At 40.5% G+C, this 25,335-nt stretch overlaps 1 protein-coding gene across 3 annotated transcripts in view; it reads right to left on the bottom strand.

The window, feature by feature from the left end:
* Positions 1–7,754: 7,754 nt before the first annotated feature.
* mtmr3 (myotubularin related protein 3) overlaps positions 7,755–25,335 on the bottom strand; it is a 53,744-nt gene continuing 36,163 nt past the window's right edge. Inside the window, exons 4-21 of one of the 3 annotated variants that reach the window (XM_031891659.1) lie at positions 25,214–25,303; positions 24,773–24,889; positions 23,846–23,928; positions 23,171–23,337; positions 22,987–23,083; positions 22,754–22,867; positions 21,401–21,609; positions 21,171–21,302; positions 20,859–20,970; positions 20,212–20,407; positions 19,488–19,673; positions 19,029–19,199; positions 18,679–18,824; positions 16,280–17,747; positions 14,978–15,088; positions 13,790–13,878; positions 13,644–13,670; positions 7,755–11,132 (exon numbers count right to left, since the gene is read on the bottom strand). In XM_031891659.1, coding sequence (XP_031747519.1) covers positions 10,976–11,132; positions 13,644–13,670; positions 13,790–13,878; positions 14,978–15,088; positions 16,280–17,747; positions 18,679–18,824; positions 19,029–19,199; positions 19,488–19,673; positions 20,212–20,407; positions 20,859–20,970; positions 21,171–21,302; positions 21,401–21,609; positions 22,754–22,867; positions 22,987–23,083; positions 23,171–23,337; positions 23,846–23,928; positions 24,773–24,889; positions 25,214–25,303 — 3,672 coding nt within the window. In that variant the 3' untranslated portion in view covers positions 7,755–10,975. Of the gene's footprint in view, positions 11,133–13,627; positions 13,671–13,789; positions 13,879–14,977; positions 15,089–16,279; positions 17,748–18,678; positions 18,825–19,028; positions 19,200–19,487; positions 19,674–20,211; positions 20,408–20,858; positions 20,971–21,170; positions 21,303–21,400; positions 21,610–22,753; positions 22,868–22,986; positions 23,084–23,170; positions 23,338–23,845; positions 23,929–24,772; positions 24,890–25,213; positions 25,304–25,335 lie in introns of all 3 variants that reach the window. The other 2 variants (XM_031891668.1, XM_002934269.5) reach the window with 2 other exon arrangements.

The raw sequence follows: 25,335 nt of genomic DNA on the forward strand, positions 1-25,335 counted from the left end.
CAAATGAGAAAATACCAGTTTACCTTTTAGCACAAAGTAGATTCAGGGACTGGTCTGATTTGCCTCTTGGAGTCCTAAATTATTCTGTCCGAGACAAATTGGACAAGACTCTGGCTGGGGTTATTCACCTTCCTCTGAATCAACTAGCAAGTCAAGCAAGTTTCATTAAGATCAAAATCTTGAATTTGATGGATGTGTTTTTTGTTTTTTAAATCCACACTGCAAAGCTTTGTTACACTTAGTAGTTTACAGCATCTTATTTCCCCATATTACAGGGTATAGGTATGGGACCTGTTATCCAGAATGCTCGGGACCGTAATTTAGATCTCCATAACTTAAGTCTGCTAAAAATCATTTAAATATAAACCCAATAGGATTGTTTTGCCTGTAATAAGGATTAATTATATCTTAGTTGGGATTAAGTACAAGGTACTGTTTTAAATTAGAATTATTTGCTTATAATGGAGTCTATGGGAGATGGCCTTCCCGTAATTCGGAACTTTCTATATAATGGGTTTCCGAATAAGGGATCCCAAACCTGTACCTGTTTAAAAAAAAACTGAATTGAATGCCAGAAATCTTCTCAAGTTGTATTTCTAATATGTTTAGGATTACCCAATTATGTGAATACCATGAATGTAAATTCTGCATATACATTTATGGCTGACATTTCAGCTTATGTTGTAATATCAGGTTGCCTGTATATTTTTATAAACTGCACATCCTGACATTTCAAAGTGGGTAAATATGTCCAGCGCAGGAACTATGGGTAGGCAGAAAAGGCATGCCTAGGGTGCAAAGGTGAGGGCACTAGACACATACATCTTCTATCTGCCTACCCAGAGTTCCAGGCTAATCATACCTGGTGGAAGCCAAATGATCAGTTCATACCTGGTAGATATTCAGGTCTGTTGGGAGACTGCATCAATGGGTCAATTTATCTGCAGATTTTCCGGCCAGATATCTTTTACATAAGCTCTTGGGGGAGGCCATAAATTGCCAGGTAAGCTGGCAACTTCATCTGAAGGGGCTGAATCGGAGACTTTAATCTGCCTGGGTATGGCCATCTTCTTTTGCTGCTAGATCATGTACAGGGAGTTAACTATTCAAATATCTTTCAGAATGTTAAGTGTGTCCAGTCCCCACTGCTCCGGGTGTCTGTAGGAAGGAGGAAATATACAGCTGGTTGGCATGCTGCCCCAAAAAACTTACAGCCCTAGGCCCAGGTCTTTGTGGCCTTCCCACATCTCTAGCCTGATCCTCTGCTAAAAACTCCAGTGACAAACTGCAAACGGGAATAGATTATTCAGATCTCCCTCTTAAGATAAATAGCCCCTTTATCCCAGATGGCTTGGCGGGTGCAAGTGTTTTCAGACCCCTCTCCTCCACCGCAAACATATGGAGGGTGTCTTTCCCCTGGGATCAGCCAAAGCTTCTCCCGGGAACCCATGGTGGGAGAAGAACCCTGTGTGGCAAGGACAACTTTACCACTCATCATTGCAGCAAGCCTGACTTTACCCCTCAATAGAGCAGTGATACTCCTCAACCCTCATGCTCCGAGTGATCTGGCACTACTGTCTGTCCTCTGTAAAGGGGTATGCCTTCTTCCCCACAGTACAGTCGAGCTGGCCTAGCAGACTGGACAAGTAGCGAAGAGCTTAGCTTGTGGGTGTTAAACAGTAATGAAAGGAATCAGTGTGTTTGATGTAGTAAATGGTGTGTATGAACTAATGTATTGTATATTAGGGAAGAGAAGAAGAGGCACAGAATTACAGAGTGGGGAAGAGAAGATGTTACAGAATTAGAAATGAGGGAGACAACTAGTAAATGGGGCAGTGCACATAATGCTAAGCTGTTTACACCCTTTGCATGTTGCTAGGAGCACCCTGTATTGTAAAGCCTGACTTTACCACTCTGGAGAGACAGGGATATCCACTCCCATCCATGGGTTTTGTTGCGGAACCCTGTGCAGCCCTGGATTTCAAAATGACATTCTACTAGTCCATCCACCTATTGTGCCCCCTCATATTGTCCCCCCACAACACTCATCATGTGCTCACTCCTATATCTCTTAGGGTATATATCCTGCTCTTGGTTGTGCCTACAGATGCCTGGATAGGGAGCTGGAGATGCAATTATCTTTGAGAATCTTAAGTACGTCCTGTTCCCACTACTCCGGGTGTCTGTAGGAAGGAGGAAATATGCAGCTGGGTGGCATGCTGCCCCAAAAAACTTACTGTCCTAGGCCCAGGCCTTTGTGGCCTTCCCACATCTTTGGCCTGATCCTGTGCAATAAATTCCAGTGACAAACTGCAAACAGTCATAGATAAATCAGATCTCCTTCTAAAGATAAATAGCCCCTTAATCCCATATGGCTTGGCGGGTGCAAGCGTTTTCAGACTCCTCTCCTCCACCACAAACATATGGTGGGAGAAGTACCCTGTGTGGCAAGGCCAGCTTTACCCCTCATCATTGCAGCAAGCCTGACTTTACCCCTCAATAGAGCAGTGATACTCCTCAACCCTCATGCTCCGAGTGATCTGGCACTACTATCTGTCCTCTATAAAGGGGTATGCCTTCTTCCCCACAGTACAGTCGAGCTGGGCTAGCAGACGGGACAAATAGCGAAGAGCTTAGCTTCTGGCTTGTGGGTGTTAAACAGTAATTTTGATGTAGTAAATGGTGTGTATGAAGTAATGTATTGAACTAATGTACTAAATGATGTGCCACTAGGCCTACAGATGCCTGGACAGGCAGGAGGAAATATGTAGCTGGGCGGTATGCTGCCCCAAAAAACTTACAGCCCTAGGCCCAGACCTTTGTGGCCTTCCCACATCTCTGGCCTGATCCTATGCAAAAAAACTCCAGTGACAAACTGCAAACGGGCATAGATTATTCAAATCCCCCTCTCAAGATAAATAGCTCTTTATCCCATATGGCTTGGCGGGTGCAAGCATTTTCAGACCCCTTTCCTCCGCCGCAAACATATGGAGGGTGTCTTTCCCCTGGGATCAGCCAAAGCTTCTCCCGATAACCCATGGTGGGAGAAGTACCCTGTGTGGCAAGGCCAACTTTACCCCTCATCATTGCAGCAAGCCTAACTTTACCCCTCAATAGAACAGTGATACTCCTCAACTCTCATGCTCCGAGCGATCTGGCACTACTGTCTGTCCTCAGTAAAGGGGTATGCCTTCTTCCCCACAGTACAGTCGAGCTGGGCTAGCAGACAGGACAAGTAGCAAAGAGCTTAGTTTCTGGCTTGTGGGTGTTAAACAGTAATGAAAAGAATCAGTGTGTTTGATGTAGTAAATGGTGTGTATGAACTAATGTATTGCACCTTAGGGAAGAGAAGACAAGACACAGAATTGCAAGTGGGCAAGAGAAATGAGGGAGAGAACTAGTAAATGGGGCAGAGCACATAATGCTAAGCTGTTTACGCCCTTTGCATGTTGGTAGGAGCACCCTGTATTGTAAAGCCTGACTTTACCACTCTGGAGAGACAGGCATATCCACTCCCATCTATGGGTTTTTTTGTGGAAACATGTGCAGACCTTGATTTCAAAATTACGTGCCATCTGCCTATTGTGCCTCCTCATATTGTCCCCAGCCCCGCCCCCACTTCCTGTTCAGGTGTCTCATCAAAAGCTCCTGCTGCCTCCAGACATGCCCTTGTCGAATTGAAGAGAGAACTGAATAGGAAGTGGGGGCGGGGCTTCACTCTGCACAAGGAAGCAACAATAAAGAATACCTTCTGACTGAGGAACCAGATTAGAGAGAATGTTGGGACAAAGGTAGGTAATTCTGGAGGCTGTTTAGAGTAATTTTACTCATAGAAAAAAAAAGGTTTACTTATTCTTTAAGTTGTCATCCACCTGTGTTTGGTGCTTGTATGTTCCTGTGTCACTATGCACTGAGTGCTATTTTGAGACAACTTGCAACTGTTCTTTTATTTTTTTTTTTTCATTTGCAGTTTTTTTTTAATTATTTCACTTTTTGTTTAGCAGCTCTCTTTTGGCAGCTATGGTTGCTAAGGGCCAAATTACCTTAGCAACCAGGGAATGGTTTGAATGAGAGACTGATGTGAAAATGAGAGGGCCTGAATAGAAAAAATAAGTTAAAAAAAACAAAAACACATATAAAAGTGTATACACTACAAGAGGCTGCTCAGAGAAATCATTTAAAAGTCCCCTGGATGGATCTTGGTAAATAACTGCCCAATCCCACAGTTCCAGCCAATCCAGAGGATATGGCTTATAATGGGAAACTTTATTCATTACGTTTATTTCCTTAGTGTTATTGTTTTACAAAATATAAATATGCATAAATGTTAATTTTTGCAATGGTCTGAGCCGCATGTTTCATGTAATATTCTTTGGATCTTCTTGTAATGGAATTGCATTGAACTGTACTGTGATGCTGATTCTAATAAAACCAAATTATTTCCTTATTATTATCCTAGTTAGCAAGCTTTGAAATAAGGGAACGCCACCTCCCATAGAATCCATTTAAGCAAATAATTCTAATTTTTAAAAAATGGTTTGCTGTTTTCTTTCTCCCTAACAAAGCTTCTTGAATCCATATTGGTGGCCAAAGAATCCTATTGCCAACATTTCAGTTATTTTTATGAGACATTAGGCAAGAGAAACAGGCGGCTTTGTGGCAAGAGACTTTAACATGCTTGCTGAATGAGTCAGAGTCCAGTGTGTCAAACCGACAGATACTCAGTATACAAGGTAGTGCATTTTACATATGTGTTACTGTCATGTCGTGACATAGCTGCGAAAGCCCGAGATTGAATTTCTTTCAGTTCTGAGCATTTTTATAATTACCACATAGTACTGAAAGGAATTTTGTATGCATAATGATAAAGAAAGTGTGCCAAATTTTGTGTATTGATCTTAGTAAGGTAAATTTTGGTTTTGTCAATGGCTGACTTCCAAAGAGCTCTTAAAGGTTTTACTCCATTGTTCTTAAGAAATGCTTAGCTGCATAAGCCAAAGAAACAGGGCTGGAACATGGTGGGAAGTTTGCATGGTGTTTGCTAGGTTCTTACAGACACCATTGACTTACCAGCAAAGATAATGGCCTTTAGTTGTTTCTCAAGCATGATGTATCCCATGCTTTATTATGATTCCCTAATAATAGATACCTAACCATTAACAAACTGATTGCGATACTGTTAGTAGTATATCATTGACTGCTTCACACTGAAGACTTTGATACAAGTCAATTAGTTTGATTCACCAGATACAGAGTAAAAGTGATCATTCAGACCAAGTTAGCAATGTATTTGTCTCTGTATGGGGTGCTTTGGGTTGCCTGCCCAACTGAGCTGCCTACAAATCAGGCAGTTCTGCTACCTCCAGATGCCCTGTGCCACTTCCTCAGGGGGGGGCATCTTAATCTGGGCCAGGTCATAATCTGCTTTTGTATTACAACATTTTTAATTTGTGGTGCTCTGTTTTGCCTTTTACTGCAAGTCTGCAGGTGCTCAAGATCATGGTAGTGATAGTGTCTTACCCATGGCTTTTAAGTGTTGGACAACCTGCTGACAATCTTCAGACCACAATGTCCACCCTTTGGCTGAGTGGTATCTTGAAAGTTGAGAAGTCAAATACCTAGCCAACAGATGGCATTTCTGGGAATGCTGATAAAAAAAAAAAAAAAAAAAAAAATCACCTGATTTTTATTTTAACCACAGGAGGCTTGATTTGTGAGGTTTGTCAGCTAGGAAGTTCTCTATCTGTTCCAGAGCTATACAAACTCTGGGATTGATTGTGTCAAGCAGTGAGGTGATGCACTTTGCTCTATTACATCTCATGAAAGTACAGGCCAATATCCTAACAAAACTGAGCCAGAACCCACTCAATGTGTGCCCCGTTAATTTTAGGAGCAATTGCCACCTACAGAGACACAAAATGCCTGGGTGACAAACATAGGGTAATAGCACAAGTGGCAATTTGATATGTGCACTAACACACTTGGAGCTGTTTTTTTCCCATTTACAATTGCCCAAAGGTCATGTGAGGCTTTCCATATAGAATGAGGTTACAGATCCCAATGTCTTGGGAGCAGAATTAGGCCAGGTCTATTAAAGGGGACCTGCCACCCTAAGATAAAAAGGATGTATGATAAAAGTGCTTTGCAAATAAAACATGAAACCCAAAATCTTTTTTTTTTAAACACCCATACAAAAATTACTTTAACTTTCCATTCAGTGCTTCATAAATGTTACTGCTCTCCTCCCATTCCTCTGCCTTCCTCACAGCCTGTAACTGTGTATCCTGTGCATGGGCTCTCCCCGTTCTGCACCATACACAAGATTTTGGGATGACGCAAAGCTGGTCTTATAACAATAGTGATAACAAAATGCCATCTGCCTGCTTGCTGTGATTTAGAATTCCATGACTGAGGGGAACAGGATTTAAATAATGTATATAGTGTAAGTAAGCATTATTTTGCTCAACCAACATGATAAAAAAAGGATTTATTATTTCTTGTACTTATTATTTGCACATTATCACTAGCTTTCCAAGAAAGTAAGCAAGCATTTACCCTTAACTGACTTCCACTGGTTTGGGCACTTGAGGGGGGGGCCCAGCCCCACAGTTTTGGAGCCACTGGTCTAGGATCTAGAGATTAAATGATGAAATCCTCCTATATGGTTTTAAGTGAGTCTCATATGGAGGAGTAAGCAGAGATTGTTAAGAGTTTATCCTTTGGTTTTTTTGTGGATAAAGTGGAAAATCTGATAAATCTCCACTTTTATTTTGTCTCAATATTTCCCCCAGTGTTTTTACTTCTGTCAGAATTTGTTTGTAAATATAAATATCAGCAATAAACTGAAAGGCCTACAGCCTTTTTTTCAGCTAATGCTTTGTGAGGCTACATTTTTATCATTGTCACTTTTTATCTTTCTATTCCATCCTTCTCCTAATTATATTCCAGTTTCTCATTCAAACCACTGCCTGGTTGCTAAAGTAAACAGGACCCTAAGCAAGTTAGCTTATACTGCAATATATGGGGAAAATACCAGTTTACAGTTACAGTATGATCTGAACCTGCCTGGTCATAAGGTTTACCATACATGGGCTGCTAAAACGCTGACATTGCCCCATCAGAGTAAGCAGGGTATTAGTCAAGGTATGGGGTCATACAGACGTTCTGTCTGGCTGAAAATCTTGCCAGATCAATAAGATTACAAAAATCCCTTTGGATGAGTATAGCTATGGGACCCGTTATCCAGGAAGCTCCAAATTACGGAAAGCCTTACTCCCATAGACTTAATTTTAATCAAATAATTCTGAATTTCAAAACTGATTTCCTTTTTCTCTGTGGTAATAAAACAGTAACTTGTAATTGATCCCAACTAATATAAATAATCCTTATATTGGGTGCAAAACAATCCTACTGGGTTTAATTAATGGTTTATTGATTTTTTAGTTGACTTAATGTATGGAGATGCAAAGTACGGAATGACCCCTTATCTGGAATACCCTTGGTCCCAAGCATTCTGGATAATGGGTCCTATACCTGTACTGCATCTGCACCTCGATGCATTTCTATACAGAGGTCTCACTAGGCCCCTGTTATCCAATCATTGTGCCAGGTGAAGAGATCATCCTGCTCAAACATATACAGTTTATATGCCAGCTTAAAGCTGGGGGTCGCCCAGACAGATCCATATAAAACTACTCTTTCTCTTACAGATCTAATATTCTATATGTCACTGCAAACAAGTACCGTGCCAACAGTAAATTTTATTTCACCTTTATTTATTTTTTTATAGTTAACAATACTAAATTCTTTACCTCTTGCTTTGACACAAAAGAAAAAAAAATATATAGAGAAGTTCTTTACCTGCCTCATTAGAAGGGAGAGAAAGCATTTTATTATATATATATATTTATATATATATACACAATCTATGAAGTAAGAAATCAGCTCCCTTACAGAAAAAAAAATATATATATCAATGCAGAGGGATAAAAGTGCATTACTGACCAGAGTCAGCTACAGTTTATTTACAAACTTTTTTGTCAGGGAATTGTGTTCTGGCAAATTATCCATAAACGTACATGCTTTTCCCAATCTTAGTGCAGGGGCAATAATCATTTGTTCCCCCGCTCTTCTCAAATCAGAAACGGTGCACTCTCTAGTGATACAGCACATACATTAACAGCCTTGTTCCATTTCAATTCAAAATAAACCAATAAGCAGACAATAGCCTGAAATCCAGATTCCAAACATGCAAAGCAAACACTTCACTGTATCGTTTCTTTTTTGCGGAGTATTTTAGCAATGTTAAAGACACATATTACAATGTCAGGAGTTTCGAGTCATACTTGGTACTAAATCATTCATTTCTGACACAGGCATTGCTTTTTAAAGTTTCCTAAATGTGCCTAGTTTAACTGTCATTACCCCTGACTGGCATTAGCTTAAATCATCTATTCCATCATGTCTTCTGACTCAAATCCCACACTTAGAGAAGCTTTATACTGGGATTGTGCTGCCCCACTCACTATCCCTGCACCCCTATTTCCCACCCAGCAGTCTCTTTTGATGCAGCCAAATGTGGGTTAATTGCACTAAAGCAGGGGGGGAAAATAAATATTTTTGTACAAAAATAATTGAAAATAAAGTGCAAAAAAAAAACCAAAGAAAAGATTATCCCCGGCAATACCCTAGATTGTTTTATGGTTCAGCCTTGGCAATGACTTCATTGTCAACATTTTTTTTCCTTGTTGAAATGCAGCCACAGTGTACCCAGATTTGATGGATCATTACTTTCAAATTCTTCCTACCCTGAAGGACATACCCAAGCCAATTCTTAAGATTCTTCAAATGACGACCCCTTTATATCCCAGCAAAAGCAAACCTGATGCAACAGGTTCTTACAGTTATTGGCTTGACCATATGTTAACAATCCCAGTATTCTTTCATCTGCAGAAATGCTCATATAAACCATTATAAATGAGTTTTAAAATTAATTCTTTTAAACTGGCTATCAGAGGTGATTAGAAATGAACTGGCCTAGGGGAGCACAGAAGCGTTTTACTCTACTAATGAGACAGCAAGTGAAACAGGTCGAAACATTGGATTATTCAAAACAAGAACAAATCGCCTTACCCTATCCAGGACCCATTTAAAGGGAGACGTGATGTAGATAAAGCGAAATATAAGGTGCAGAAAGGTTTAACAATTATAGTGTAATACATTTCTTGTTTTTAACACTTTCTTCTCACTGCTTCAAATGCAACCTCCTTAGCAGAGATTTTCAGAGTGATTTTACTGGAAATAGCCATGCTGGTGCAGTCCTTTGGCCATTCTTATGTAGCTGGTGTGGGGGAGGGGTTAATTTGCAAGCACTGAGATACATTTTGAATATGCTACTTTTTTTTGTTCTGAAAGGCTTTTGCTTTAGGGTGAACACACACAGAGCTACTAGTATTGTCTATGGCAGGGTATTTTCTGGAGCCATGAAAAAGTAGCTGCTACTAGCAGCTCTGTGTGTCTTCACCCTTATATGTCCCAGGAGCTGTGAAATAAGCCCTTATCTCTATATATGCCAGTGGGAAAATAGTGCAGATAAGTTGATACCTGGTCACTTTTCACATTGAGGCTATCCATAAAACTGCAACAGCTCCTACAAAAGGGAAGCAAAGCCACTGAGGTGGAAGTCTGACAGAATATAATGCACAAAAATGGCAGAGGATTATTCTTCTTAAAAATACTTTTAAAGCAGATGCAGCATCACCCAGCAACAGCTGCACTAAAATAATGCACGCTATCCTATCAGCTTTTCTAAAAGCTACTCAGCCTCTCAGCAGGAGCTTCAGCTTACTCAGTAGCCTACTATTAATCCTCATGTGACTTTACTGGCATCGAATATCCCACACCTCCAATCATTTCTAATGGATCACACATTTACAAAAGATACAATGGGCATACAGAGAGGTTCATAATATTCTGTGAAAAAAAACAAACAAAAAAGCCGGTCTTTATTATTCCATATAAAATCAAAGTGCCTAACGCGTTTTGTGCGCACTTAATCATAGGCATCGCACAAAATGCGTTAGGCGCTTTGATTTTAAATGGAATAATAAAGACTGGTTTTTAGCAAACTTCTTTGTCCGGTGCCCTTGGAGTTCCTTCGTTTGTTTATGGCTTTCCCCTTCAGCTACGGGTTCGGGGCCTCGAGCACCCAGACCACTCTTGGACTTTGGTGAGTGACCTTATTTAAGTTTGATTCCCTTAAATGCTTCGGGATTTGAGATTCACTTGGGAGAGGTTTGGGGTTTACACACCCGAGCCTTAATAGTCTACCAGGTACGATCTGTTTATATTATCCCTGTTTACTTTATTGCTTGTTGCTTTATTCATACCAATTAACTAAACTTGGGGTGTTGGGGTGTATTCAGTTCACATAATATTCTGTGCACAGAAACATCCTTTTAAATATTCCTAGGGCTAACTCCCACTCTGATTTACTTGAAGAAACCAGCAAATTTGAATGTGAAGGGAATGTGGAAGTCTGTGACAACATATTCAGATTATGCTTAAATACTGCATAATATTGAAGTCTATGAAAAGGCAGACCCACAACTGTGTGCAGAAAATAGAGCTTAAACCCTAACAACCCACAAATCCAAGGCACACTCTGATGCCCACTAGTGACAGGAGGAGAAAAAAAAATAAAATACTGTGGTCACCTCTTAGCCACTATTTAGTCCTTCATGGATTTCTAAAACCTGAATTACTGCTGCTAAATTGCCAGCCTGGAAACAAAAATTTACAGGGTTCCCTGCCAAACACAGTCCAAATAAACACCCGGATCTTGGAAATGAAGTGTGTGGAGAGTGAAGTAAGGTACATAGCAGTCAAAGCAGTAAGATTTAAGTCTCCAAAACCAGATTCCTCCCGATCATCCACTGGGTATCCAGGCTAGGTCCCTGTCTATATGGAAGATTGCCTAGTTTGATGTTGCTGCAATAGGGTTTTCCAGTTCCCGGGTGGGGTGCAGGTTGGTGAAGCATAACTTGCAAACTCGGCTTGGCTCGAACAGCTGCTGGCTTGGAACCGGCGCCTTCTGGTTACAACAGGTAGAGCAGAAGACATTGCCACAGTTCCTTTGGACAAAGAGAAAAAGCAAGAAAAAAAAAATGAATATTAGCTCATGTAGTTATACTAATGATTTTGTCACCAGCTACACAACATGGAAGCTGAAGCCCTTGTTAAGGAACAACCCATGAAAACAAACATTATGAAGTGCAATAGTTGGATGCAAACGACACAGAGTCTGCAAGAAATTCTACTGGACCAGGAGAACAGTGTGGCCGCACACACTGTACAACAGGATTTCCTTTTCAAGAAACAGGGACTCCATCACCATTATAATTGTCGAGTAGTTTTGGTGTGTTCTTTAGCACAATTAAGCTGTACTGTGATAGTATGTTTGTTTTTATGGGGTAAACCATTCCATTCTTGAAACCAAGTGACACTGATGCAGTACTTGTTTTGCAGCATACACAGGCTTCATTGTAAGTAGGCTAAAAGGGAATAGATAACTACAATTCTAGGCATGCTGGAAGGGGTATGATAGGCTGTAACTGCTGCAGGCAGTGTACATGCAGAAGGGAGGCAAGTGCACATGCTCCAAAGGGTGTGAAAATGGTCAGTATGTGGCAAAATGTTAGTGCCTTTCCACAGTTCTACACCAGTAATCTGCATTCCTGAGGGGGCACTAATGCTAAAACAAGACTTTAGTGTAGCATTCAGCAATTGCACATTCTCTCAAACTCAGGGAGCAGCAATGCTACACATGATATGTCATTTCTGTTGGGTAACGAGGCACAAAGACTTCCTGCTGGCAGAAAGCATGCAGTATTATACTGCCATCTTATAAATGCAATGGGCATCCCTAATCCTACAGCAATCAGTCACCTTTACAGCAACATTTATGCACATTCCATGAGGGCAGAGATCAATTTTATCTGCTTCCATTCAATGTCTTTAGTATATATCGGACATGGGGAACTGGGAGGTCTGCCACTTGTACCAGCCTAAAATTTCTGCCCTCTTCCTTACTGAACTTCTGGGAAGATATGGGCAGTTTTCAACAATTGTGTTACAGAAACACTATAAAATACAGGCTTTAAATGCATGCATACAAAAGAATTCTGTGTAGCACCCATGCAGATAATCATTTCCCCTCAGCCATGTAAACCTGCCTGATCGGAATCGTAGCCCTCACATTATTAAGCTGTGTCCAATAAATAACTAAGCTGGTGTTACAGTCTATATATTTCAGTGTTGACATTTCTTTTGAAGGAGAAGGAAAGGTAAAAACTAAGTAAGCTTTATCTATGTAAATACAGCCATAAGCACTCACAGAAACACTGCACTGAGTTCTCTGTCAAAAGAAACAGGATTTGTTTTCCTGTGACGGAAACATGCAGCTCTCTCCTCTCTCCTGCTCCACCTCCCTCAAGAATGCTATGAACTCCCTCCCAACCCATAGGAATGTGGATCTGAACCAATCAGCAGGAAGCCTCCTCATAGTCTTACAAACTGCACATGTACAGCAGTCTTGGTGAGGCATTATGGGACTTTTCTTTACAGAGCTCAACATTTTTTTTCCTATGAGGTTTCTGATCATCTGAATGGGAGAAATATGGGGAGACTAAAGGGCACTATTGAGAGAACTGAAGGTATGTCTGTAGCTTGCGATTAACTCTTTATTAGCCTTTCCTACTCCTTTAACAACAGAAAAGGAAGGTAGAGTGATCTTTGATTGGTTCATCTTTTCTCATTTTATCAGACCAACTGGCCTGCAGGACATTTTCTAAATGTTTCTGAGAGTCTATGCCCAACAAGTATTGAACAACAGTTTTCCCATCGCTGGGCAGCCTGGGTTTGGGGAATATTGGGTTTTGTAGCTATGAAACTTCAAGTAATTATTAACTGGAATTAAACCTTCAAAACTCAGATTATTATTTAAAGGAACGGTTTAGTGTAAAAATGAAAATAGGTAAATAGATGGGCTGTGCAAAATAAAAAATGTTTTCAAAAGTCAGTTAGGCAAAAATGTATCTATAAAGGCTGGAGTGAACAGATGTTGAACATCATAGCCAGAAATCAAATTTCTCCTTTGCAGCTCTCTAACCTGTTAAAAGTCAGCAACCAATCATTGAACTGAGGGGGGCATATGGGACATAACAGTTTGCTACTGAATGTGATCTGCATGTTTAGGATCAAAAGCAGACTAACTGAACAGTTATGTCCCATGGCCCCCCCCCCCTCGTGTCGCAGACTAAGAGGTTAGAGAGCTGAAGGGAGGAAGTAGTGTTCTGGTTATTATCTCGCTATTATCCACTTACTCTATTCTACAGAGTTTATCTGCTATGTAACCTGTGCCTTTCCTCCTTTTTCCCAGCAATGGGTGCTGCAGGGTGAATATGCCCTGCACTGTGTAGGAAAGTACTCCGAAAGGAGTAGTTTACACAATTGTGGCTGCATATAGTATTATCTTGTGTGCACTGCTGGGGTGTAATATGTGGTGGTGGTTGGGTAGGCACTGTTAGTTTTGGTGATTGCAAACGGACAAACTGACCGACCGACCGACCTGAACAAAAGCTCACCAGGTTTCAGATACAGCTTCTGTATTCCTGCAACAAGCGAAACATGGCTAAGAGGGGGGGGAATGCCGATAAGCCTGCAGCATACTAGGGTGCAGGAAAACAGGAAGCAAGGATAATAAGAACCATCAGTGCAGAATAGGCCTTACCTACAATGATGCTTCCTGCTTGCCAGCCAAAATTTGCTGTCACAGTTATAACAGTTGTGTGCTACATGATCTGGCACCCACCTCGTCACCTGTAACAGAGTCGCAAGTTAACAAAACAATATTGGCAGGGTAGAGAATATGTAAGGAATTATTATAGCTCTTTGTTACAAGGGAAGAAAGAATTATTAAAGAGAGTTAATTAGATCACAATTTCACTGATAATGCCCTTGCATAATGAAGGGGGGGAAAAAAACACAACAAAAACTAAACAAAGTGGTTGTATACTGGTAATGTCACAAGGACCACACATGGAGCCTTTAACAAAACTATTTGCTCATTGCATTCTCTTCTACATGGACATTTGTTCTATCTATGTATCAGGGGCGGGCCAAGCCGACCAGGCGCCCTAGGCAACCTGGTCAGCCACCTCGCCCCTGCATTTCAACCTCCCTTGCGTGTGCGCGCAAGCACTTTTCCATCAAGGGAGGTCATTGCCCCCACAGCATAATGACAAGCGGCAGAGGCAATGAAAAGGGAGCGCGGGCTATGGGTAGGCAGGAGATGTTCCTGTCTGGCGCCCCCCAATTGCTGAGCCCTAGGCAGGTGCCTCTTCTGCCTACCCCTAGTTCCGGCTCTACTATCTAATCTATCGTATGAAATGAACGGACATGAATCTAGACCGCTGCATGCTAACTTTTACCTTACCACTTTGCCAGATACTATGCAACTCATTCACTGAATAATGCTAGAAAATCATGTTGCATTTAGCAGTTTACTTTCACCAAGAAAGTTACAATTTGCACCTGAATGCAAGAGCTGTGACACACTAACACGGCTTGCGCTGTATAAATGAGCCCTACTGTCCTACATTTTATGCTTTTAGCAAATAAAAGAAATGCCCTGCCTTGTGGAGCTTACCACCTAATTCTTGGGACCATTTCCATGGTTTCCATAACGGCCATATACATTTCTTGGACAGGTATAACTCTAAACAATAACTACTTTTTCACAATGTTTTCTACGCGTTTTCAAAGACGTTTTTTAAATTCTATTTCAGCTATTAGCTTTGATTTCTACCCCACTTCTTGGCACAGTTTAATGTTCAATTTGTGGCACACGGACAGATTAATAACCCCCACCATACAAACCTTACTGCCTGCGTGAGTTAGAGCAGTTCCGCAGCCTTACCTCTGTGTCTCGTTTGTCCACTTGCTCCCAGCTAGCCTCAGAGAAGGGTTCTGTGCTGCAGCCTGACAGACAGCTGGGATCTCTGTAGCTTTCAGTATCAGGGATTGAGTTCTAGGGGGTTTCAAATAAAGAGTTAAGAATTAAAATCATTTTTAATTAGTTTGCCCTAAGGCCTCTTTTCGAAGGATGCAAAGGAGGGGCACTATGAAAGATAAAGACATATTAAAGGGGGAAGTTCACTTTGCCAGTAACTATTTCTATATTGTAGCCAGGAATATATTAAAGATGAGTTTATTGTATTAATAAAAAGAATCCACTCAGCAGATCTTTATTACAACTACTTCACATTTAGCCTGGATTACAGTTGTTTATATTATGCAATAATTTATTTGTGAGCTCTTCAACCTAAATTTCAGTTCTAACTGGCCGATTCCAAAAGAGTGAACAATCTGCATGGCCCTACTGACAACCAGTTGGGTAGTTTCTATAAAAAATATTATGTGTGGCTCAGCCAACCATTTATATCTAAATCTAAGATTTATTAAGCACTCACTACACTTGTGTCTCTTTTTTTCAAACAAATAACTTTTTTCATTGTAAGGTCTCCAACCAGCTATATGGTTGCCAGCATCCCACTTACGCTAGCAACAGGGCATTCATTTGAACAGCAGACTAGAATGTGAATAGAGGGCCTGATTACAAAAATACATAAAAAAAAATAAGATGAAACCGATTTTGACCCTTGTTAAAATACACAGTGAATAGTTTAAAAAAATAAATTTGGTGGTGTGGCTGAATACACATACAAAATTGTACAAAGTGTATCAATCCATGTATGGTGAATTTTACTGGGGCAGTATGTCTGTACTATACAAAGAATAATTATTTACATGACAAAAATATACATCAATTTCTGCTTTGCTTTCTAAAGATTCTAGTGGCATCAGCATCTCATATTAAAAGGGTACTTATCACATTAAAGGGCTGCTGCCACAGTGATGAAGAATATCCAGCAAGGCCTGAGAAAGCTTTTAGTGGAAAGCAGGAACAACTCATTGTGCCATAATACAACCATTAGGTTAAGCGTCAAGAGTCAATTAAAGAGTTCTCTAGTTTAAAGTTCAAACTGATTCCAGAATGAATCAGTGATTTACAATGCCCAGACAGCAAAATATTTATATTATCTCCCTCTTTTTCTCAAAAGATAGACACCATTTTATTCATATTAATGAACAATTACACAAAACAAAAAAACAACAAGATACAAACACTACAATTACAATTAGCTATAGTTAGACTCACCACTTCATCAGCAAATTCACCATTGACACGCAAAGGGCTGTTGGGAAAGTAGTTTTCTAGCCGGCAGCGTAGCTCTTGCACCTGTTTCTTTAAGGTTTCCACCTCCTGCTGATGGCCACACTCCATCTGTCTCAGCCTTTGCTGTATGGTGTCCACATAGAGAGGCATTCCATCATCATCTAGATGGTTACGAGCTTGCTGTTCAGGAGGACTTCCAATCCTATTTCTTCCTCCACTATGCAGTGGGCACTTGTGTGGGGTGTTCCGCAGGTGAGGCTGAGGGGCATTTGTGTTTGAGTTCTGTCGTGAGAGTCCAGGCTTGCCCCTTCGGTTGTCCCCATTAAGGCAAGACCCATCAATAGGGGGAAAAGAAATTTGGTCCCTGTTACAATGATTCTGTACTTTGCATTCAGAGTTGTGGAAGGCACCATGAGAAAGCATGGGAGGCATACACGTCCTTTCACTCTGCAGCTGCATCCCCCGTAGACCCATCATAATGAGGCCCTCACTGGAGGAATGCTCTGGTCTTTGAGACAGTTCATTTGCTGCAGTCACATGGTCTAATCTGCAGGGCCAGGAGACTACAGGGTCTTCAGTTAATGTTTCTGTTGAGCCCTCCAAAACTACATGTGAAGAGGGAAGGACTGATAAAAGAGGACCAGGACTATTCTGGAGATCCTCCTCAATTTCTACACCATTGTGATTTGCATCCCCTTCTGATTTAGAATTAAGATTTTCGGGCACTTTGCTCGCACCTTCCTCTAATTCTACTCCATTTTGTTTTGTTTCCCCTTCTAATTTAAAGGCAAGCTTTTCTGGCACTTGGCTTGCAGCTTCTTCAAATTCCACTCCATTTTGTTGTGTAACCCCATCTGATTTAAAGACAAGCTTTTCAGGCACTTGGCTTTCACCACCCTTATCACAACATTCCTGAGGTGAACTCTCATCCAGTTCTGCATCCTCAGCACTGCTGATTTTCCCATTTGCGAAATTATCACAGTCTCCTCCCGGCTTGGGGTTTGCATTCTCCCCATCTCGGTCTGGCAGCCCTTCATTACTCTGAGTGCGAGGCGTGTTACTGGTCAAGTCTACACCTTTCTCCCCTTTCACAGAATCTTCTAAATTATTTGCTTGTTCTAATTCTCCTATTTCCAGACATACTTCCTGGCCCTTTCCTGGTTTCCCACCCAACTCATCAATAACTCCCTCTTCCTTACTAGCTTCTTGCAGTATATTCTCCATTTGCCCCTCACCCACACCAGCTGCCATAGACAGCTGAGCCCCCAGTGGTTGTCTATCGCCTTCATACCCATCCTCCCCTGGGTTCCCCAAGCCACTCAGCTCTAGTGAACGCCGATGGTCCTGCCACTTATCATTAAGACTGGGATCACTGCTCCTCCTGTTCATGCAGGGCACCATGATGTCACACGCAGAAGGGAGATCGTCATATGACCGGGTCTTTGACAGCCTTTAGAGACAAACAAACAGTATACTAGTATCATACAGCTTACATTATTCTGATATATGCATTGGAATGGCTGATATTTTCTACCAAAACTCTGTATTTATCACATACACTCATAACGGAAATGCACACCGTACAAGCTGCACAGGTTGTTGTTACAAGTAGAATATTGCTGTACCAAATTGTTGAGCTGATGGCTTGTACTGTGTGGCAGAGATTGGTGTCTCCACCATTTGTGGGTGAAGTACCAAGCCACCACAAGGGACATCGGGAAACACAGCATGGTGCTGCCATGCCCTCAGACACTAGCTTAGGGTTAAAGGTTAACGACTTCTTTAAAACTATTCCCCATTACTTATATGCCACCCAAATGTTCCTTGACTAAAAAATATGGGTATGTAGAAACCGGTCTGTAGCTAGGAATCTGATCAGCTATTATCCTGGCTTCTGCTTTAAAAACCCAGTGGGTGAGCTTTAGCCTATAGGATAAACACATGTAAATGGGATTTTCTTGGAGCCCTTTGGAATTCATTCCCAGAATTCCTTTTATTATCTGAAATGCATGGGATGTGGAGTTTTTCTTTAACTAGCTCACCATACTATTTTCTGTACTGAGCGATTTTGAGAGAACTACAGATTGGGATCTAATGAATGTTTTAGAAGTGATCAGAAACAGAATCACTGTTAGACAGTATAAAGGTAAACCTTTCCAATGAGCCTTTCCTTGTCCTTTAAACCCAATAGAATTATTTGCTTAAAATGGAAATAAGAGATCCCATACCTGTATCTTACTTGATTTGGGTCATAAATCTCTGAATTTATTGCACTTAAATTAGCTTTCTCTACACCACAACACACTACATTAGAGAAGAGCACAATAGGCAACAGTCTTCCTGAACTTAGATTCTGGTTTTTGCCACTACTATGCGCTAACCTGCAGACTGCTGGCTCTTCAGTTGCAGACCCAGAAGCAGGGTATGGAGTGCAGGATTCTTCACTAGGAGTGGATGGGGAGGATCCTGGTAGATAAACAGCACTCCATAGCATCAAATTCCGCACGTGGCATACAGGATACAGCACCTGAGATTCAAAGAATACACTAAGAATATAGAATTCTTTAGAGGCTGAAAACTTGTGAAAATTAGTGGAAAGTAGCAGATAACAGAACTGTACATTATGGATGTATTGATAGCAGAGACCACACATTTTTTTTGGAACGCACTGCAAAAAGTATAAGCAAAGAGTGATTAAAGTAAACCCTATGGAGTGGGAAAAAACACTCACAGTTTCAGACTGAGAAGAGTATAGCAAGTTTTTGAAAGCACGGTTCCCTGCACGCAGTAAGGACCAGACTGAACAGGTACGCTCCTGGATATGCTTCTCACTTCTCTCCTTGGCATTGTTACACAGAAAAGTCCCAAACAAACAGGAATATGTGTGCTGCACCAGCTTAACCTGCATGGCCAATAAATAAAATCAATTCCTTTCTTGGTCACTTATACATTCCCATAAATAGGCATTTTAATTATCACTGAGAACTATTAGAAAAGCATTAGGCAAGTGCATAAATAGTATACATAAATGAATTGTGATGGTGTCAATATCAAAGTCCATGGGGCAAAGCAGGTAATCTGCATACTCTATTAGTAGTTTCTTACAGTTGGAGTCATCTCTATTGATTCTCTGCTAATACAAAAATGTTGCTGTTCTGTACATCAGTTGTAAATTCCTAATTCAACTTACCAGAAAGCCTTCATTAAATTCAAAGGAACACGGAAACTGCCTCTGCAGTTGGTGCACACAGTCCAACCACTGCAAAAAGACAGGACAACGCTCATTCAGGTCTTCTGAGTTCTCTCCATGTCCACAGCGGTCTGCAAATTTGTGCCCAAAGTCCAACCACTCTGTCTCCACCAGGACTTGGAAACCCTGTAAAGCAGGGAGAGAAACAACTGAGTGTAAGGGGAATACACATGGAGCTACTTAGTAGCAGCTATGAAACGCCAGAAAATTCCCTGCCATAGACAATACTGAGAGTTGCATCTGCTAAAACACACGTAGAGACAATTATCAGTAAATGATCAGCATTGTCTATTTCTCTACTACTAGTGGCTCCATGCGTCTTCGTCCCCTTATAGCTTTAAAAGTTTAGATTGCTTACTCAAAGGAGAAAGAACAACAACAACTGAATGGTGTTAGTAGAATCGGGTGCTATATTCACGCCTGAAATCTTAATAAGAATAATAAATGGCTGTCTAATTGCTGTTTTAGACTACTACGCTGTCTATGTATCACTGTCTGTCATACTAAAATTTAATTTGAAGGTAAACAACCCCTTTAAATAGACTTGCATTCAAAGAAGGGTAAAATGAATACCAAACATAAAATCAGAATATACAATGTAATTTACTTTATTAGTGCAATGTAAACATTTAATCTACTTGGTGCAACTTTAGAACTAGTGTACCTCTATAGTTCTATAATAAGGGTCCAGCAGCAGTTTGGAGAGTGCCACAATTTGTGGGGTACGATCCCAGCCATCAGAGCAGTGAACAAGAACAGGTCTTTGATCTTTGTCCAGTGTATGCACCACCAAAAGGGATGACTTCAGCAGCATAGAGAGGTGCTGCAACCATTTGGTACCCTCTAATGCAGAAAGCCAGCTGAAAAAAAATGTGCGAGATAGGAAAGAACAGAGAACAAACATGACTAAATATTAATGAAATCTTCCAATACCCATTCAGTGATTTTCTGTTTAATACGTAATTTGTAAGGTATCCCTCTGTACTTTTTAAACTCGTCATTTTTGTGTGCTAAACAGAGAGGTTAAGGCCATATAGAAACAAACTATTTGTCACTAGTACAGCAGGAGGGATCCAGTGGTGGTTCAGAAGATCCTGTTAGATGATAACAATGTAACAGGTATTCTAAAGCTCATTTATCTCTTCCTAAATTTTTTTTTCCTTGGGGTTTTCTAAAATATTGGCACCCACCAATGAATAAGCCTTTCCTTGTCTATAAGTGTAATTGATAGTGTTCCAAAATCTGTGCATACCACAAGCAATATGGTCCTTTTCACCAGGAAATTTATAGATTATAAACAGTGATACTCACTTGGCTGGGTCAGGCATCTGTGTGCAGAGTAGGCGTAGAGACTGGAAGCTTTTACGAATGGAGTGAATATTGGCCATTCCCATGAACACAACCTCACAGTTAGGATAATACTCTGCAAAACAAAATGTACAGTATTAAAAGACAGACAATGTAAATTAGAGTAACAATCTTAAGCAAAAGATAAATGTTCAAAAAGAAATTGAACATTCTGTACCTGTGACAAAAGCAAAGGTTTTTGTACCAGAGCATAAGATTCTGAGAGGGTTCAAAACCTCCATACCCAACCTTGTTCACAACCCAATACATCCTTACCAGGGCACTCACAGCCTCCACCCTTGGCACGGTTGGCCACTGCAGCAGCATACGATCGAGCATCAAGGATCAGCAATTTTTGTGGCTGAACAGAGGGGCTTTCAGGAGGTGGGATGTTTGACATGGATGATTCTATTGGAAGAAACATAAAAAAATATTTCAAATTATGGACACTGACCAAGCCAAGAATCAATGTTTTTTTTATATTCTCACAGTGTTTTGCTTCCTACCAAAATCTACATCTGTCAGAACTCCACCATTTATTTGGTTGCGGGGACAGCTGCCATTGGTCATTTTGCCCGGGCTGGCTCGGCTACTGTCTGTGGCACAGGCCTTAGCAACAGACTGAACAAGATGCTCATCATCTGCATTTCTCCAACCCCACCAGCTGACTTCAGGCTGCCCACATCGTGCAATCACAGCCCCGTTACTCTGGTGTCTGTAAAAAAAAAAAAAATCAGACAAGAAAAAAAGTTTATAATCAGTGTCATTTTAAATAAAAAAAAACATTCAAACTACTAATTTTGTCATGTTTAAGTTATTAAAAGGGCAGATCACCTGAAAGTTAATGTTCAGTATATTATAGAATGTTCTGTTCTTTGCAACATTTACATTTACCTTCCTTTCCCACCTCTCTCCAATCTGCAAATGGGGTCACCGTAGCCAAAAATATCACTGCTCCATGAGGCTACAATTGTATTGATACTGTTACTTTTTATTACTTATCTTTCTATTCAGGCCCTCTTCCTATACTTCTTCCAGCCTTCAGTTTAAACCAATCCCTGGTTGCTATGGTAAAATGGACCATAGCAACCAGATAGCTGCTGAACAAAGCTAAATTATTTAAATTATACTAATTATTTCAAAATTTCACGCATCATACTAAAAGTTAATGTAAAAGTGAGGTACCTTCTGAAAAACATGATTACTATCTCAATCCCCTGGTTTAGGTGACGGGTGAATATGAAGTTTCACCACTAGGTGTCAGTGATTCTCTTTCACAATAAAAGCATTTGCAGTTTTGAAGCAAACGGGTTGAATCTTCTGCTTTTAGTTTTAAAGAAAAGGTAAGCTTTAAATCACAGGGGCCAGTTTATTAAAATGTGAGTATAGATCTCACCACAATAAAACTCACCCACCCCTCTATTTATTCCTTTGGAATTTTTAGGAGCGTATTCAAATAGAAATGAATAGAAAGTGGGTGAGTTTTTCTGGGGGAGCTACAAACTCACATTTTGATAAATCTGCCCCTATTGTTACCTCCACCCCTGGGCTGTTGCTCCTTTTCTTACTTTCCTGCAGTCAGCCACCACCATCTTGCCTTATTTGTCCCCCACACAAGCTCACACTAGGCGCATACACAGGACAGATATCTAACTGGAACTGCACAAGCACTAAGGCTTGGTTCTTTCAAGTCTATAAATCTTACCCACGGCTTTTAGCTGCGAGGCCACTGTAGCCGACAACGAGTCTTATGTTTACATCAGAAATGTACTAAACTGCCACATAAGTTAAGAGAAAAGAAAGGTATAGTGTTTGGGAAAAATCATGGCTTTCAGGGGATGCTACCGTTTCACTCTCACCTGTACACCACAGCCGGAATACGCTTCCATGAACGAAAGCTTGCAACGCTTTCCAACTCTTTGTCTGTTATCCAAGCTGGGATGATGAGTTCCTGTGGGTAACTAGGACACAGCCTACGCAAACACACATTCACATAATTGTTAGGTGCTATAATATACTGTTCATCATTTATTTTATTTCAATAAGATTTGTATCTTTGATAAAAATCAGGACAAACCATTGCATTAATTACCTGAATTTTTCATTGATATTTGAAATTCTCCAAGCATTGTCCATATCAAAACCCATCCGTTCCACCTCATTCTTAAATCGTGATATTACATGGTCACCTGCACCAAGAAGGTTATATTTCAGACACTAAAACAGAGAATTTTCTAGGTAGGCCAGGGAGTATCGGAATAGAATATGCAACACACCTGGGCGACACAAGTCTCCATGCTGTTCTTTTTCACTTGCATACACCTCCATGCACCATGCATGGTACGCAAAGGAGAAGAGGTCCTCTATGCGACTGGGTGGGCGCAGAGCAGCATTCATGCGCTTCTGCCATTCTTGCACTTGCTCAAAGCTTGAGAACTGGCTCCTAGGACCATACAGAAGGATAAATCAGAAGTATTTATGTTACCAACAAATGCATCTATAACCTAAATTCAAAACAAAGACCTTAAAAAAGGCTTTTCTGTTTAATGTAGAATACTGCATTGGGGGTTCCTACTTTTTCTTGCATCAGCAACTAAAACGTTTCTCCAATAACTATTCATGCTCCCTATTGCCAGTAATATGGCATCAGTGTGTTCTGGTTCTGCTCAGATGTAAACAACAATTTTTCCGGGTGATCTAAAGATTGAGTCCTGAATAGTTATGAGGTGTAGTTCTCATTTCAAGAAAACCCATCAACTTTTAATACATAATAAGTCCATTAGTTATTTAATATAACCTAACCTCTTATACTATGTATGTATTTAAGAGGTCTAGACACATTATACAACAAACCAAATCTGTTATACGGACAGGCTTTATTTAAAAACATTATTATACAGCCCCTCATTACAGTGTAGTTTACCCATGTGGAGTTCTGCTCCATATTCTACCTGATCACTTTGCAGTCTTTGCAGGTCAGATGGAGCTGGAAAGGATCACGACATTCCACAGATTCAATCAGCTGCAGAGGAACCTACAAGACCACAAATACATTAAATTAAAAAAAAAATGTATATATCCCAGCAAGAACTGGTTGGCTCCCCTTATTAAACCATTCCATAAATACAGTATTTAAGTGACATTTTACTTTAACGTTTAAAGGAAAACTAAATCCTTAAATCTAATATGGGTAAAAATGCTGTATTTTATATACTGAACTTACTGCTCCAGCCTAAAGTTTCATAATCTCTTTAACAGTAATCATTCGGGCCTTCAAAGTTGTCACATCTTGGATTAGGAGTGCTAGTGACACCGCACATGCTCAGTGTGCTTTAGGCAGCTGTTGAGAAGCTTAGTGGCTGACACCAATCATCAGCAGCACAGAGTATTTGTGGAGAACCAGGAGAAAAGAGTGGTCGCCTTGGGCTGACACAGAAGCCTAAAACATTATGTGCATTATTGCTAGACTAATCCCATGTTAAGCTTTAGTTCTCCTTTAAGGGACAAAGAACAACTAGTAGGTAGGAAACAGTGTTAAGCTGTATTGATCAAATTGATGCTGTATTGTGTTCTACTTTTAAGGCCTTATCATTAATGAGAAGCAGAGCACATACTAAACACACACAGACGCATGATCTCTTGTCCTACACTGAAACAATTTCTTTTAGCAAAGCAATGAAGGAATAATATAAGCCTCTGCACTGCAGTAGGAATTTACAGAGATACACAATCTATTTGACACAACACAGCCCATGTCTCATTACCTCTTGCTAAGGAGTTTAGTTCAGAATAGTACCAAAATAAGTCAAAGAAGAATGTGTGAGAATATACGTTAAACACTGTGTGCAACATGCAGCAGCATGAGAAGTGGAACTCACATTGATTGAAGATTCTTTATATTTGATGTTCAAACGATAGTTGGATAGAGAGATGACTGCATCCTCTGCCCGGCCCACAAACTCTGTGCTCTCCCCATGTAGCTCCTGGAAAGGAACCTGAACGAATAAAAGAATTTGTAATAAACACTAGAGGCAAGCAAAATCTCTCAGTCATTACTAATGTACTGCCAAGTAGGCCTGTAACTCACAGCATAGCAAAGTTTTACATGTGCCTCATTAATCAAAATAGGTTGCAAAATATTTGCATAGTTGTGTTACTCAGATTTACTGATTGACTCTCTAAAAACTAGAAATAAGTTCCTTATTTATAATGAAACTGTAGTCAGCTGAATGAGGATTCCAGTCGCCTCTCCTAAAGCCTCTAACAGGACCTTGTTTCATTTTCATAACTCAACTAACCTTTAAAAAGGAGCCACTGACCTGAAGGGTTTCATCTTCCCTGATCAGCTGCTTGCGTGGAAAAATCTGGTTGGCTTGGATACACTCTAGGCTGCTCTGACTTTCTTCATCCTAAAAAACACAGCATGCTATTAGCTGGGTAC

The sequence above is a fragment of the Xenopus tropicalis genome, chromosome 1 (genome assembly GCF_000004195.4).
Source record: "Xenopus tropicalis strain Nigerian chromosome 1, UCB_Xtro_10.0, whole genome shotgun sequence".
Lineage (NCBI taxonomy): Eukaryota > Metazoa > Chordata > Amphibia > Anura > Pipidae > Xenopus > Xenopus tropicalis.